A 15085-nucleotide genomic window follows, 5' to 3' on the forward strand; every position below is an offset into this window, starting at 1 on the left:
TAGCAATCCACGTCATCTAGGGAAACCTCCTAAGTCCTATGGGAGTGCTAATATAGAAGCTAGATTAGCATTCCACGTCATCTGGGACCATTGTCCAGCGTTGTTTGGTTCAGCGCCAGCGTTGTTTGGTTCAGCGCTCTAAATCTCAGCCGTTAGATCAGAAAAATAATCTCCCAACGCTGAACCGGTTCAATCTCGCTGCTAGTTCAACTGCGAGCAAATGCTGGGAGAGAGAACTAGTGTTAACAAATAGGCCACATTTTTTTTTAAACTGTAACTTTTTTCTGCTAATCTAGCAGCTCAATCTAACCCATAAGACTTAGACTTAATCCGCTCGATGTTGAAAAAGTCGGCCTTGGATAACCGTTTAGAAGGATGGAGAAGGATGTTGTCGAAATACATTGCATTATAAGATCTACCCAAGCGTCACTAAATCCAAATGTTATTAGAGACGATTTAATGAATTTCACTCCACTGTATCAAAAGCTTTTTGATAGATTTAACTTTAGCGGAAGATGAAACTTTTTACCTTTAGAAATTTTCATGGAGCGGATGAGTTTGTGGGCAATGATGATGTAATTAGTGATTTTTCTCCCTGGAAGGAAAGTTGATTGATAAGGGGATATTGAATTATTCAGGATGGGCTTTAACATGTTTACTAGGATCTTGGATATGATCTTATAGATTGTATTATTTAGGTTGATGGTTCGGAAGTCAACTGAAGTTTGTAGGGTGGATATATTTGGGATAAGTAAGAGCGGCTAAACTCCGGAATAAGTATTGCGGATTTAAAGAAATCCCAATTAGCTTTGAAGAAACCTGGTTGAAACCCATCAGGCCCAGGGGAGGCCCCACTGAGTCATGTTAGCAATGGTATTTCAAATTTTTTCTTTTAATGGAATTTCAATAAGAGATATATTTTCAGATTCTGAAATGCAAGGTTTAATAATATCTGAAATGTCGCTCTCAAGGTTATTATCTTGAGAAGTGCTTATTTGCGAGAAGTGGTTCACTGGAAGAGCATTTATTTGATCCCTATCCGAGATCCAGAGCCCAAAAGGTTCTCTAAGGGAGTGAATATCATTGATCCTTTTCCTATTGGAAGATGAGCCATGGAGGTATTCCATATTCTAGTCATATTCTTCAAAGAACTTATCCCTTGATATGTAGTAATCATTTCTGACTTCATACCATTTTCCTAGACATCTTGGAGTTGTTTTAATTTTTCAATATTGGTAAAGATATTTCCTACTCTATAGATGACCAATATTTTATTATTTAGGAATTTTATGCTTTGTGGATATTTTTGAAAACATTTGAATTCCAGTGAGCTAGATTCGATGATATGAGTCTAAGATCTAAAGAAAAATCTATATCTGAGGAATTATTTAAGTGAAGTTTCCAAGAGGGTGCGACTACCGAGAATACAGTTGGATGTGTTAACCAGAATCTAGTATATCTGAAATGGTTTTTGTAATTTTTGCTTTTCTGGGTTTGAATCAAATAGTAAAGGTGTGTGGTCTAATCTTATTTTCGTTAGGTGGCTTACTTTTGTATCCGGGAAATTATAGACCCATTGGTAAGAGATTAATGCTCTATCAATTCTTTCGCAAATATTTGCATCTCCTTTTCTGTTGTTTGACCACGTGACTTCGTATTCACCATCTTGTAATCCTAGGGAATAAATTATTGTGGGAATGTTATATATGCCCCTACAATCCATGGGCTTAGCACAAATACCCTTATCCATTATGTATATACCCCTCACCTTCCACAAGTAAATAAAAAATAATTTTATTCCAGTTTTACCCATTAAACCAGATTAAGTTTATTTTGGTTTCCATTTCAGATCTCAAAACTCCGCCTCTCTTATGTTTCAGCCACCTCTTCCCTTCCCTTCGCCGCTGCCAATATCACCACCACAAAAATCGATCGAACAAAACTCCACCACCATCATCTCCATCGCCGCCACCAGCACCAAAACCATTTCGAATAGAACAACCAGTTCTCTTATCTTAGGAGATGCAGAAATCAATATCAGTTGAAGATTTAGGAGATGAATATGGTTTTAGATCTCAATTTCTGGTAATTTTCGGTTCAGATTTGTTTTTAAGATGGGTTCCGATGATTGAGTCTCGTTGTTGATGAAGGGGATATGAGATTGTGGCCGGGAATCGATGACGAGAAGAAATTGTGAATCTGTAATGGAAATGGAAACCAGGGTTTGAGTTGTTGTTTGAGCTCATGGAAGAGATGGTTGCGGTTGTTGTTAGAAATGGAATTCGAATTTATGAATATCTAGGGTTGGATTCTGATGTCGAGAATTGAATTGAACAGTGGAAATTGGAATTGAGGTGTTGTTTAGTGGATGTAATGGTGAAGCTGAAGGCTCGGAGCAGATGACATTGGATTTTGACACTCAGTGTTGGTGAAACTGGGAATCTGCAAGTTGTTGATTGATTGAAGGGGGAATTTGTGTTTGTTGTTATAGATGGCTAGGTCAAGAATGCAACAGTGGAGGATCTGGTGGTACTAATGGAATTGAAATGTTTATGCAGTGGTTGTATGTGAGATTGCATGTGGTTGTTGGTAGTGCCGTAATTGGAATCTGGTGGTTGGGTAACCGAGGAGAATGGGTGTTGCAGGAACAAAAGATGGTTGTAGATTGTTGAAGTTGCAATGGGTTGTATAAAGTGCAGTGACATTGGCTTAAGGCTATGTTGGTGTTGCAGTTACATTGGTTGAGTGCTGAGTGGGGAGAGCTAATGCTGCTGCTATTGATTGAGGTACTGACATGGGTTTCATTTAACTTCCAAGGAAGAGTGTCGAATTCACCATGATGCATCGTGCACTTGAAGAAAAGGTGTTGCAGCCAAGGATTGTGTTGCACTGTGTATGTGTTGCAGCCAAGGAGTTGCACCGTGTATGTGTTGCAGTTGTGCACTTGAAGAAAAGGTGCAGTTGGAATAGTGGTTCAAGGAATGTATTTCTTGAAGATAACTTCATGTCGTTGGACACAACTTCTGCTAGTTGCCTCTAAATTTGGAGACAACTTGAACTAGTTGCCTCCATATACGGAGACAACTTTGGCCAGTGACCTCCATATACCTACATATAAGGAGATAACTATGGAGCTAGTACAGTTACAGATGAGCTGATGGAAGGAGTTGTTTGTGCTATGTTGATGTTGATTGGAATGATGATGCCATGGAGATTAGAAGGCATAATATAAGAAGACAATTAAGAAGATGGTTGTGTTGTTGATACTTATGTTTTGAAGTCAAAAGAATAGATGCATGCTTAGGAAGTTGATTAGGGACTGAATATGTATCCAGGCAGTGAAGAGCAGAACAAGGAGTTGTTGCTGCTTGTGTGTTGCTGATGGTGTTTGAGTAAGGGATATGGAAGTGATTACAGCCGTTGGCTCATGTTGCAAGTGTTTGTAGATGGTTGTGGTAATGGAGTTGTTGCAGGTAGACTTTGGTGAATATGCGAGTCTGCTTATTGGGTTTGCAATTGAAGATGTGGGTCTGCTTACTGGTGATGATAGTGCAGCTGTTACTGGTGGTGATAGTGCAGTTGCACTGAGCTAGAAGTGTAGGTTGTAAATGAATTGATGATAGTGCAGTTGCACTGAGACAACTTGTGATAGTTGCCTCCATATTTGGAGACAACTTAGGCTAGTTGCTTTCACTTTTGAAAACAACTTTGTGCTAGTTGCCTTCACTTTTGAAGACAACTTGAGCTAGTTGCCTCAGATTCGGAGACAACTTGAGTTAGTTGGATCCATTTTGTTTTGCAACTTGTTTCTGTACACTATTTGTTGGAGACAATTTGAGCTAGTTGCCTCCGATATGGACACAACTTCAGCAAGTTGACTCCACATGACGGTGGTAGTTGGCGGCGGTGATGGTGGTTGATGGCGGCGGTGGGTGGCGGATACGAGGAAAGTGGTGGTGGTCGGCGGTGGTGGTGGTGGCTGATGGTCGGCTGTGGTGGTGGCTGATGGTCGGCAGTGGCGGAAAGTGGTGGTTGGCGGCGGCAATGGCGGAAAGTGGCGGCGATTGGCGGTGGCAGAAAAAGGTGGTGGTCGGCGGCGGCGGTTAGGCCTGTCAATGGATACCGATTTTCCGTTAGCCGATACCGATAATCCGTTAGCCGTTACCGCTACCGTCCGACATAGCGGTAAACGGATATCCGATACCGATAAGTTAACGGATAATCCCTTCTTAACGTAACGGTAGTGGAACCGTGCATTTCCGTTAGGTTTAGTTCCGTTATCCGCTAACGTGCGTATTGCACGTGTAAATTTTTTCACTTGTGTTGTGTTTGTGTATCGTCGAAAATGGAGATGGAGTCATGGAGATGTCTTTTTCTTTTCAAAAAACATGATTTTTTCTTTTGCTAGAAGCCTAGAACATCTGAATATTTGTATGTCTGTTTTTGTGTGTGTGTGGCATGGATTTAGAACCTGTTTTGTTGGATTTAATAGCTGATATGTGTTTTTAGCCTATTTTCTGTTTGTACCGGATGGTAACGGATAAATATCCGTTATCCGGTAAATCCAACGTAACGGCAACGTTTTTGATTTTCCTATTTCCGCCGGAACTTAACGGTTAACGGATATCCGCTAATTTTTAATGGCAGCGGCAGCGGAAGAGACAATATCTGTTACGTTAACATTCATTGACAGCCCTACCGGTGGTGGTGGTGGTTGGTGAATGGCGGTGGCGGAAAGTGGTGGTGGTTGACGGTGGTGGACAGTAATAGTGAGCAGTAGAGTTCTTTTTTTTTTTTTTTTTAAATAGTTTAGTGGTAATGGTTTGTATGTACATTATATAAAAGAGGATATTTTAGTAATGTATTAAGCTTAGGGGTGTTTGTAAAGTTCATAGGGATATTTTTACAAAAGTCTCATAATAGGGATATTTAGATAATGTTCCCTAAATTATTTGGATAATTAAGGAATTGCTGCTTGAGTTTGCTTTATTTCCACCTTATTTTTCTTCCTGTTATAGAATGACATTTGGATCCCCTATTAGAAGCCAAAGCTTATTGATCTGTATAACAATTTTTGAAAATGTCTCTGTGTAATTTTAGGATATATGATTATTTATATCCCATTCGGCCAACCACTGTCGTATATTGAGTGTTACACTTTCTGCAAAATAATCTTATAATATGCTAAAAATATTAACTGTAGATTTTATCTTTTTAAATGGTACGTGTATCTCTTCTTCTTTAATTTTTTTTATCGATTTATGGAAACCGAAGAATAATAAACCGAATTGATTAAGCCCAGTCTTGAACCGAACCAAATTTAACTAATGATAACAACGATTTTCAAAGTAGCTGCAATTTCGGTTTAAGTTGAGTTGAAAAAAACCGAACCAATTAGGAGACTGCCATAATTTTAGGCTTGGGAGAGTTCTAGTTACAGTATTATGAACTTAAAAATTAATGTGCACAAATAAGTGACAACTTTGATAAAAACTTTAAAATTGAAAAAACTCTATCGTGTTTCCGATTTCCTAAATCGGTTTTTTAATTACATGTACTCAGACTTGTCTTTTTTTTCGAAAAAAAAAAATGCAAATGCGGGAAGCCAGTAAGTTGGGCAATGCGATGCTTCAAAAATAGAATAACGAAAGTTTGGCGAATATATTCGTGTATGTGTCCGTTGTTCATGGCATCATGCAGCTGGACCATAGCCCTGGCTATCATAGATTAACCTGGCTTAATTAAATTGCTTGTCGAAGTTATTTTTTATTAAGCTATCGTAGTGATTTGACGTATGCTTTTGAATACCTCTATCATCGTCATTATTACTACTAAAGCAGGTCAGCACTGATTGATTTTGTAATGATGAACATGCTCTCTAGCTAGAAAAAGACCGTAACGTGGCACAAATATGCTGCTAGATGAAAGATTATCCTTCAACACTGGTTAATCCATCGATTATAATTATCTCAACTACTACTGATCAGAGCCGGCACTTTGTCTGCCTTGGAAGACTACACTCGATCGAGTTCTCCCAACCTTTTCCGCAACGTATAACGTCTCTGATCGACACTGATAGAATATAGTAGTAATTAAAAACTAAAAAACATACTTTAACGTACCCGTGATAAATGTGGCTGAAATTTATCTCCCTTCCTCCGGCATCAAACATGCCGATAATTTCCTCAAATTTGATTCCACACGGCAAGTATGTTACCCAGCGAATTTATCACGAGAAAATGTGAAAATCACAGGAAGAATTGGGATATATCTGTACGCAGCTGGCAAGGGTTGTCCTGTAAGGAAAGAAAAGAAATCCCGTCAAATCAGAAAGTGTTTTTATGGAGTAAGATACATACGGACCATCCGTACACTCCTGTTGTCTTCTTCTCATGTACGACTTCAGATGACAGCTCAGCAGTCAGGAGGGTAGGTACGGCATCTTAATTGTTGTTCAAGTCAAACCTAGTTAATTCCACTGTGACAAGAAAAGGCGGGAATTATGACCTGACCAACAGTGAAATTTTGGTAGCAGTTGCGGGAAAAATGCATCTATTCAATAACTACTGGCTGGCTGAGGATAGGTGTTGCCAGGAAACAGGAGGAGTGAATGGCAACCCAGCTTTGACATATGATGCTGGGTTGCGTCTATTTTTAGTTGGGTTTAACGCCGTTGCGTGTGACTACAAGCACACATGGTTGGTATGGTTCGACCAAGGCAAACACAAATGTGAAGAAAAGAGAAAAATAAAAAGCATTTGTGGCTGCTGGGATTCGAGCCCAGGTCTCCACGGCCACAACGTGGAATTCTTACCACTAAACTACAGCCACATTGCTGCGGAGTGAGTTATCAATTAGTCTAGAGTAATTATCAGAAATGTACTTATTTCTCAACAGCTTTTAAGGCATTCAAGGTATATAAAATCATCTCTGCAGACTTGGACAAAATGAAATTGTCTTCGAGCACAACGACACAAATCATCTTTGGTAGAATAGAACATGGGGAAAAGCTTCCTTCCAAGACAAATATTAACAAAGAATGCCACAAGTAACAACTAACTAACAAGAAGAACTCTCTTTTTTTTTTTCGTTTTAGTCGTAATATGGTGGACGTCTTTTCATGATAACCACTAATTTGTTCTCAAAAGAAGAAGAGAACACCAGTTTTGTGCATATTGAGGAAAGTTGCGTGTGTCTCTCATGTGATGTGAAGAGTATGATAATAATTAACTTAGTGGATTACTTTTTCTTGATTGACAACAAATTAACAATCAACAGCTGTGGATTATGAACTCTAAATCTTCTTAGAAGTGGTCGGTTCTTCCTCTTTCCTTTTCTGTGGGTATAAGAAGAGATTTACATGAAAGAAAAAAAGAAGGAAAAAGAAACCTACAATCTCTTTACGTCATGTTAAATCTTGTTTGATGCAATGTACGTAGGTAGTAAGTTTCTTCTCTTAGTGCACAGGAGGAAAAAAGACAATTGCAATTACATAGGGCACCAGATCTCATATAAAAGAAATAATTTTTTTTAGCTTTGTTTTTTTATTTTTTTTCTTCAAAGAGGTGAACTCCTTCGACTATATTGATAATAGTCCTCCAATTTAAAATCAGCAACGGTTACATGACTGACCAAAAGGTTACCAAAGATTACAAGAATTTCAAACAACAGTAAATACAATCACAGGCTTAACACATACCAACAAAGTTGCAAACGAAATCAACACCTCCTGTTAAACTGGTACTCTTATTAGGCCATGTCCAATAAGAGCAGTTCCTATGGCAATGGCCAAACTCTAAAGTTTGTTCAGCCAGGTGGATGGCCATACTGAGTTTCCCACTATGGGTAACCGTAGGGCGCCCTGATAATAGACGCGAGATGTAATAGTGGACGCTGGAGATTGAATACTAGACGCGGGCAGTTGAGTGGGTGTCGCTGGAGTTCGGCACGTGGACGCGCGTCTACAAAGTAGTTGCTGGCGCTCGGGATGTGGACGCAGGCGTTCTTCTCAATGTCCCCAACGGTTAAGCACCAAACAGCTAAATTCCAACGTTCAAAACTCCCACCCTATAAATTCCCCAATCTTTCATTTTCATTCACCACACTTCAATTTCCTTCTTTTTCTTCTTTCATTTTCACTTCTTCTAAAACTCTTCTAAGATCAAAAATTTCGATTACGATATGAACACAGTGAGAAAAGCGATTGGTTTAAAGAAGAAAAGAGATCGAAAAGGCGAACCGGTACCGTTGCTCGAGAGCCAGCGCCGAATGACCCACCTTGCGACAGATTGTTGTAATTTTTTAATTCTGCTTAGTTTTAGTTTTACTTTGTAGTTTTAATTTTAAATGTACGAGAATCTTTAATTAAATAAAATTACATATTTTAAAATTACGCGTGTTTACATTGGCTTCACTAAATTGGATCAACATGTTTCTCAGCCGTTGGATCAATAGCTCTTGCTGAAAACGCGCGGCTGCCTGGAGTTTGCTGGCGCTCGAGTGGTGGACTCCAGCGTTTGACTGGACAACTCGCGTCTTTGAGGAGGTTGCTGGCGCTCGAGTTTTGGACGCTGGAGTTGCGGTGGATGACTCGCGTCATCACAATAGACGCGGGTCTATTGTAGCATCTCAATGTACAAATGAAAATATTAGTTCCCATGACGCTTTCCACGTATTAAAAATCCCTTGACACGTCCGATTTTAGGGAATTTATACTCCCCTCGTTAGACTTGGCCGTAGCAGAAATACATTGACCAATGCAATGCTCGAAACAAAACAACAACAAAAGGTGGCTCATGTAATTGTGTAATGTTTACGTGAATGTTATGGGATTATTAATTATACGATGCCATAGCCTTAGGCATAGAGTGTAACCTGGCTTATTTAAATTGTAATTAAACTTATCATATTATTGTTGTGATTTGACGTATGCATTTGAATACCTATGACCATCATTACCATTTAGTAGCTTAGTCTACCATTAATGATGATAATGCCCTAGAAAGATATGATATAATCCTTACGTGGCAGTATAGATCTGCTGGATTAAAGGTTAATCAACTGCACTTAATCTCCTCAACCAACGCCACTTTGTTTATTATATCTTGAAAGACTACACGATACGACTTCCCCTTTTTCAGCAAGCCCCCAAGTATATAAGTATAATATAACAAGTGTAGGAAACATACTCCAACCGGCCGTGATAAATGAGGGCAACCAGAAAAATGTCCCCGGCGTTCCCACTCAGACAACTGACAAGCATTATATCACGAGAAAGAGTGGAGTGGAGGGAGTCTACATAAATATGTGAAAATCACATGATGCAGCTGGAAGAAGTTGTCTATAAGGAAACAAATCTCATTCCCAGACACCAAATCAAATCAAAAAGTGTGTTTATGGAGTGAGAGTGACACATACGGATTGGCCGTCTAGATCTAGAATAATAGATATAGCACGAGATAGATACATCCGTGTGTCACCGCAGGGTTTGTATCTTTTTGGAGGGTAGTTTCGGTAACTATATGTTCAAGTCTGTATTCTTTAACTTTTACAAAACTTGAAGAAAAGGCGGGGGAACCATGACGTCCGACAGTGTCTCTCAGAAAAAATTTCGTTATGCTTTTGAAAAATAGATTCATCTACCACAAACAGTAATTATGACCTAATCTGAAATTGCCAGGGATAAGGTAGGAAAAGAAAATCCCAAAATAGATAGGTTTGTGGCTGATTCGAGCCCAGGTCTCCACGACCACAGCGTGGAATTCTTACGACTAAACTACAGCCACAGATAAATTAATAAGGCATAATTAATCGCAAAACTAAGCTCTCTCAAGCAAGGTATGAGTTCTACGGAGTCCGGACTTCTACAAAATGCAGCAGAATCATACAACTGTGGATGTTGAGTTAAATTTCTTAAAGCTGGTGGGTTCTTTTTGTAGGTTTGATAAGGGTTACAAAACTTACCCGAAATAAGCATAAAGCTATATTATATATGATGTCTCCGTCTCAGATTAAATCTTGCTTCTTTTGTTGCTGAGCTAATTGCATACTTAAATCCCATGATTGGTTGGACTCTCACTTTCAAGTTTCAACCCATGTCCTCTTTTTGTAATGCTAGCAGGCACTTCACTTTGATAACTTGATTGGAAAACTAATTTTCTTCATGAACTGGTCTTGGACCTTGTTGGCCCGTTGCCACTTTATTCACATCTCTTCCTCTCATCGTCTCATGTGAATCTAAGCTTGAACCCTCCATCTCTCTGGCTATCAGGCAGTGCTAATCCAATGATCAATATTGTTGGTTCTTTTTGGTCGGTTCTAGGTTATGTTTCATTGTAGCCGTGAGAAATGTTTATACACATGGCAACCATCTGAGTTACGTGTCACATACAGATGAGTGAGGTGTCATCCGTCTCAGGTGCCACACGGCTTTGGAATGATCGCTATAACTATCAGAGAAAGGCCCTTGCCGCTGCAGACTACTACTACAACTGCACGAAAATCAGTCTAGCTATGTGGTGAGTTCCGACCACTTCGGCGGTTAAGTAACATGCCGTGTTACGAAAACGTTGGGTCTTGCGAGGTAAGCTGTTATACATGGAAGTACCGAGAATTGTGTGTCAAGAAAACTCTGTTGTGTTTAAAGGTTTCTAAACCCTCTAGCTATATAAAGTTTATATAAAACTCTGTAATACCACAGAATTAAGGTCTCTTCAGTCATAAGTTTTGTATGCTCGATGCTAATACAGAGCGGGTTGCAATGACATTCATGAAGCATATATAAAAATCAGCATTCAGATGAAGCAGTGAAGTCGTCATACTGCATCTTGTACGGTATATAAATTCAAAACTGAGTCAGTTTTGTTGGCAATTCTTTGGAGGTTTTTGTACTCCATAGTATGCCGTCTCCGGTGAGTTCTAGGTGTTCACTCCGTCAATCCAAAACAAAGGATTCAAAGGAGATCGTTTTGGATTATGAGGAACTGGCAAGGCTCATGTATAATCCTTTTCTTTCTCTTTCAGTCTTTTGTTTTGGTGAGGCCTTCTTGAAGATATGCCAAAAGCACGTGCCAAGGAGTAGAATTTAGTCCCACATCCCTCAAAAATGCAAACTATACTTGGTATTTAGATCTCAAGATTGGAGAAATGAACGTCGAGCTCGGTTGCGCGAGCTTGTAACCCAAGTGGGGACATCAAGGTGGTTGAACACTGGTCGGGTTTCACTCGGTAGGTGCTGGTGTGCACGCTATGTTGACTCGCCCGTTCCAAGTTGGGAGTTGGCTGCATTGTCCGGGCGTAGGCTTGGGCTGTGTGACCGCTATAGCGGAGGGCACCGCGTCAGGCTGGTTTCACAGAGCAACGAACACCTCCTGCTCTTGACAGTGGAAGGATTACGAGTCGATGTGCCCCAGTTCCAACTCAGCCTGGTGAGCCGAGTCAGTTGAACAACCACTTTTTCTTTTTTTGTAGACAAATTTTTTACCACCCTTCTTTCACATTTTCATTTCTAATGTGTTGTTGTAGCGGAGGGCACCGCGTCAGGCTGGTTTCACAGAGCAACGAACACCTCCCGCTCTTGACAGTGGAAGGATCACGAGCCAATGTGCCCCAGTTCCAACTCAGCCTGGTGAGCCGAGTCAGTTGAACAACCACTTTTTTTGGCTAATTTGTGGTGTTGGTTCTATCTACTGATCCTGGCTTCTTTGGTGGTATTTCAAGGAACATATTTTGGCTTAATTGGTGGTGCTGGATAAATGTGCTTCTTTGGAGGTGGTGGAGGTTTTTTGGGTGTAAAGGCAACTAATGAAGTTTATCAACGGTATCTAATGCAACGACAACTGACTGTAAAGGCGTGAACCAACAAAAATATCTGATGAAGTTTATCAATTTTTTTGCAATGGTATTGGGAACTTTTAAGTTTGAAACTCCTTGTACATTCAGTAAATATTTAACATTTACCGCCACCGGAATGTAGACTCAACAACTCTGAAGAATTAACATTTACCCATGATGTAAGAAAAATAAACCACAAGAGACAATTTACTTTAAAAAGATGGTCTATCTTTTTTTGATAGACTTACTTATTTACCTCCACAACATTGGATTCAACAAAGTCAAGTTTTAAAAACATAGCTCCAGGTCGGAAACTATCTGCTAATAAACTGATATTCAATAGCAGTTAAAAAAAAGCAGTTAAAAATTCTGAAGCTCAAGCAAGACAAACTATGAAAGTTACTTTCGCAAAAAATTCCAACTTCTTTGCCAAAAGTGCTTCAGTTGCCTTCCAGTTTGATTCCCATATAATCAAAAGCCTACCATCGCAACCTATTCTATGGTGTGACACGAATAAGAAAAAAAAAGATTCAACCTACAACCAGGTTTTAAGTTCAGATAAATATGACGAAAATAAACAAAGGTAGGGAAACCTGTAGACAGATCCTGCGCAAGCTTGAGAACCTATAACAAAGTAAAGTGAGTTTGCATTCAAGGCACATAACATTAAAAGCAATGACCTAGTCACCTAAGATTCAAAGAAAGAAGCACTGGAAGCAAGCATACCTCAAAGTAAATCCCTGATAGTTTCAAGACCTTTACATTGCAGAGCTTCATTATAAAATTAGATAATGGAATAAATCTGGTCTTTATGTCGCTAAAGTTGTAGTATAATTCTGCATCCTGTAGCAATGGGAAGCTATGCACAGAAAAATCTTCTGGTAGCCAATTAGATAAAGTTAAGGACGTTAGATTTGGTGCATTAATCTTGACCTTGACAGGCATGACATCTCCCATATTACTTCTCAAACAACAAGTTAGACTGAAGGACTTCAATGTAGGAGCGGAAACACGTATCCTATAGAAATTCTGCAAACCACCATTGGCCAAACACAATTCTTCAAGTACTGGGCAGCTAGAAAAGAGTTTTCCTGCCAATTTCTTATCATGATATACAATATTCGTAAGACGGAGGATCTTCAGTCTTGGAAGAGAAATTGATTCTGGAAGATCAAGCCTGTCTTGTTCTTGAATCTGAAAATCTAACTTGGTTAATGTTTCAGAAGTGAAAAGGGAATCAGGAATCATCCTTCCGTTGCTTGGGTATGAGTAGGACCCAGAAAAAATGAACTCTTCGACTCCACAATTGATTGCCGTAGTGATCCATGCATTCACCCGCGTATGATCGAAAAACCCACTTTCACAATTGAGACAAAAGTTGTTTATATTTACCATATTGCGTAGAAGCAATATCCTATCCACAAAATCCATGAAGTTATTCGTCTCCAAGATAATGGCTTCTTCATCATTACCTTCGTATCTATTAAAAATGATTCTAGGAGGTTCCCAGTAGAGAAAATCGAGAACAGGAACATATACCCACACATCCTTCCATCTTTTCCACAAAATGCTGGTAGAAACAGCACATTTGGTTGGAAGAAAAGAGAGTATATGATGAAGTAATGTATCAGGCAGTTTACTAATCCTATCCTCTCCCACCACATTCATATTGTTGTCGTAGTAGTAGTATAGTTTCTACAAAGTGAAACAAAGATTCAAAATTAATACCATACAACTACTCATCTTCAAACATACAAAATACTCACTAAAATCGACACTAGAAATATATACTACCATGAAACAGTCTGAACCCATATGAACAAGTATAAATCAAATGGCATTAGTAAATCAAGTTACATTCAGACAACTTCCTCCCATTATTGATTTATAACCAGTAAAATGGTAACAATAATTCTATGCGAACTCACCCTTTTTATTATACATAAACCGAGAATCAGTTGACTACCGAAAGAAGTTTTATTATGCAGACAGACTACAGAGAAAATCAAGAAAGTTCTTCCAACCTGATGATCCTAATTGTCGAATAAATTTTTTCCAATCAAAAAATAAGAAAAACCAGCACTTAAAACTGCATATCTAAAACTTGTAAGCCTTTAATGAAACAAAAAATCAAGCAAACATGCTACATGTATTGGGAATGATGAACATAGAACAGGGCTTATAGTCCCTAAAATCTCAACATTTTGGAAGCGTACTTTCCTTACAATGTGTACCGGATACCTGCAGCATACTCACCCAAAAACTTTTGTTTCATGCTGATCGTTGAGGTGACCGTCACCAATTTCTACATATATAATCAGAATAAAAACAAAATTGTACCTCTATAGGATGCAACACTTTCTCTACACACAGGGTCCTAAAAATCTTTAATAATAAAAACACCTTCCTCAGCCTTACAATAACCATCATGTATACTCACGCACTAGCCCGACGAACGGATACCCAGTTTAAAATCAATTAGGTGGTTACTAAACTGTATTTAACATATAAAAAGTAAAAAAACAGCTCCTCTTCCTAAGAATTAACTCATTCTTGGTCAATGATAATAAGCTAGGTGCCACACAACCAAGATAAATTATCATTAGGATCGCAAAGCCGTGAACCGTATTACAAAATGAACATTGATAAGCAACGCACCGGACATTGAGATACTTAAACAGCTGTTCATCTCTTCAGCTAAAGTTCATATAAACAATATTCCCATACTATGAACCAGCTAATGCAAACTTTGATCTACTAATAAACCTAACAGCCCCCAAACAAAATTTTCAATATGACAGTACTTGTACCAACTAGATTTCACCAATTCCAATAAATTCCCCTCAATATCAACCTCTAATTCCCCTTAAATACTAAATTATCACTATTAATTCAGAAGCTTAATTTAAACAAAAAAATAATTAAAGAATTCATTTCAAGAAAAAGATTGAAGACCCAACAACTTTATTAACAAACTTGAGTACCAAATTCTCAAAACCCATAAAAACAAAAATAAATTCAAGAATTACCCACCAAAAAGAAACGGCCAAATTTCAAAATTATAAAACATAAAACAGAGAATTCAAGGCTTACAAGACTATGATGATACTGTAAATGCTTCTTCTTGTTGTTGTTTCTTGGTCCTGCCTCAAAAGAGTAGTATAGAAAACCCTAAGAGAGAGAAAATCTTGAGAGGATTTTACTAGTAGTGGCTGAATGCAGTTAATTTGAATTTGGCAACATTTTTTGATTA

General features: G+C 38.7%; 1 protein-coding gene and 1 non-coding gene across 2 annotated transcripts; both read right to left on the reverse strand.

Annotated features, from left to right (window-relative positions):
• Positions 1-6759: 6759 nt before the first annotated feature.
• TRNAH-GUG lies at positions 6760-6831 on the reverse strand. Its single transcript has one exon. It is a non-coding gene; the product is annotated as a tRNA-His (tRNA).
• A 5199-nt stretch (positions 6832-12030) lies between these two features.
• Positions 12031-15045, reverse strand: LOC113327932 (F-box/LRR-repeat protein At3g59200-like). Its single transcript, XM_026575044.1, has 3 exons — positions 14926-15045; positions 12559-13527; positions 12031-12456 (listed from the first exon to the last, which is right to left on the reverse strand). The coding sequence occupies exons 2-3, from the start codon at positions 13498-13500 to the stop codon at positions 12325-12327; spliced, it is 1074 nt and encodes a 357-aa protein (XP_026430829.1). The 5' UTR covers positions 13501-13527; positions 14926-15045; the 3' UTR covers positions 12031-12324.
• Between the last annotated feature and the right edge of the window lie 40 nt (positions 15046-15085).

This window comes from Papaver somniferum, chromosome 1 (genome assembly GCF_003573695.1).
Source record: "Papaver somniferum cultivar HN1 chromosome 1, ASM357369v1, whole genome shotgun sequence".
NCBI classification, from domain to species: Eukaryota; Viridiplantae; Streptophyta; class Magnoliopsida; order Ranunculales; family Papaveraceae; genus Papaver; species Papaver somniferum.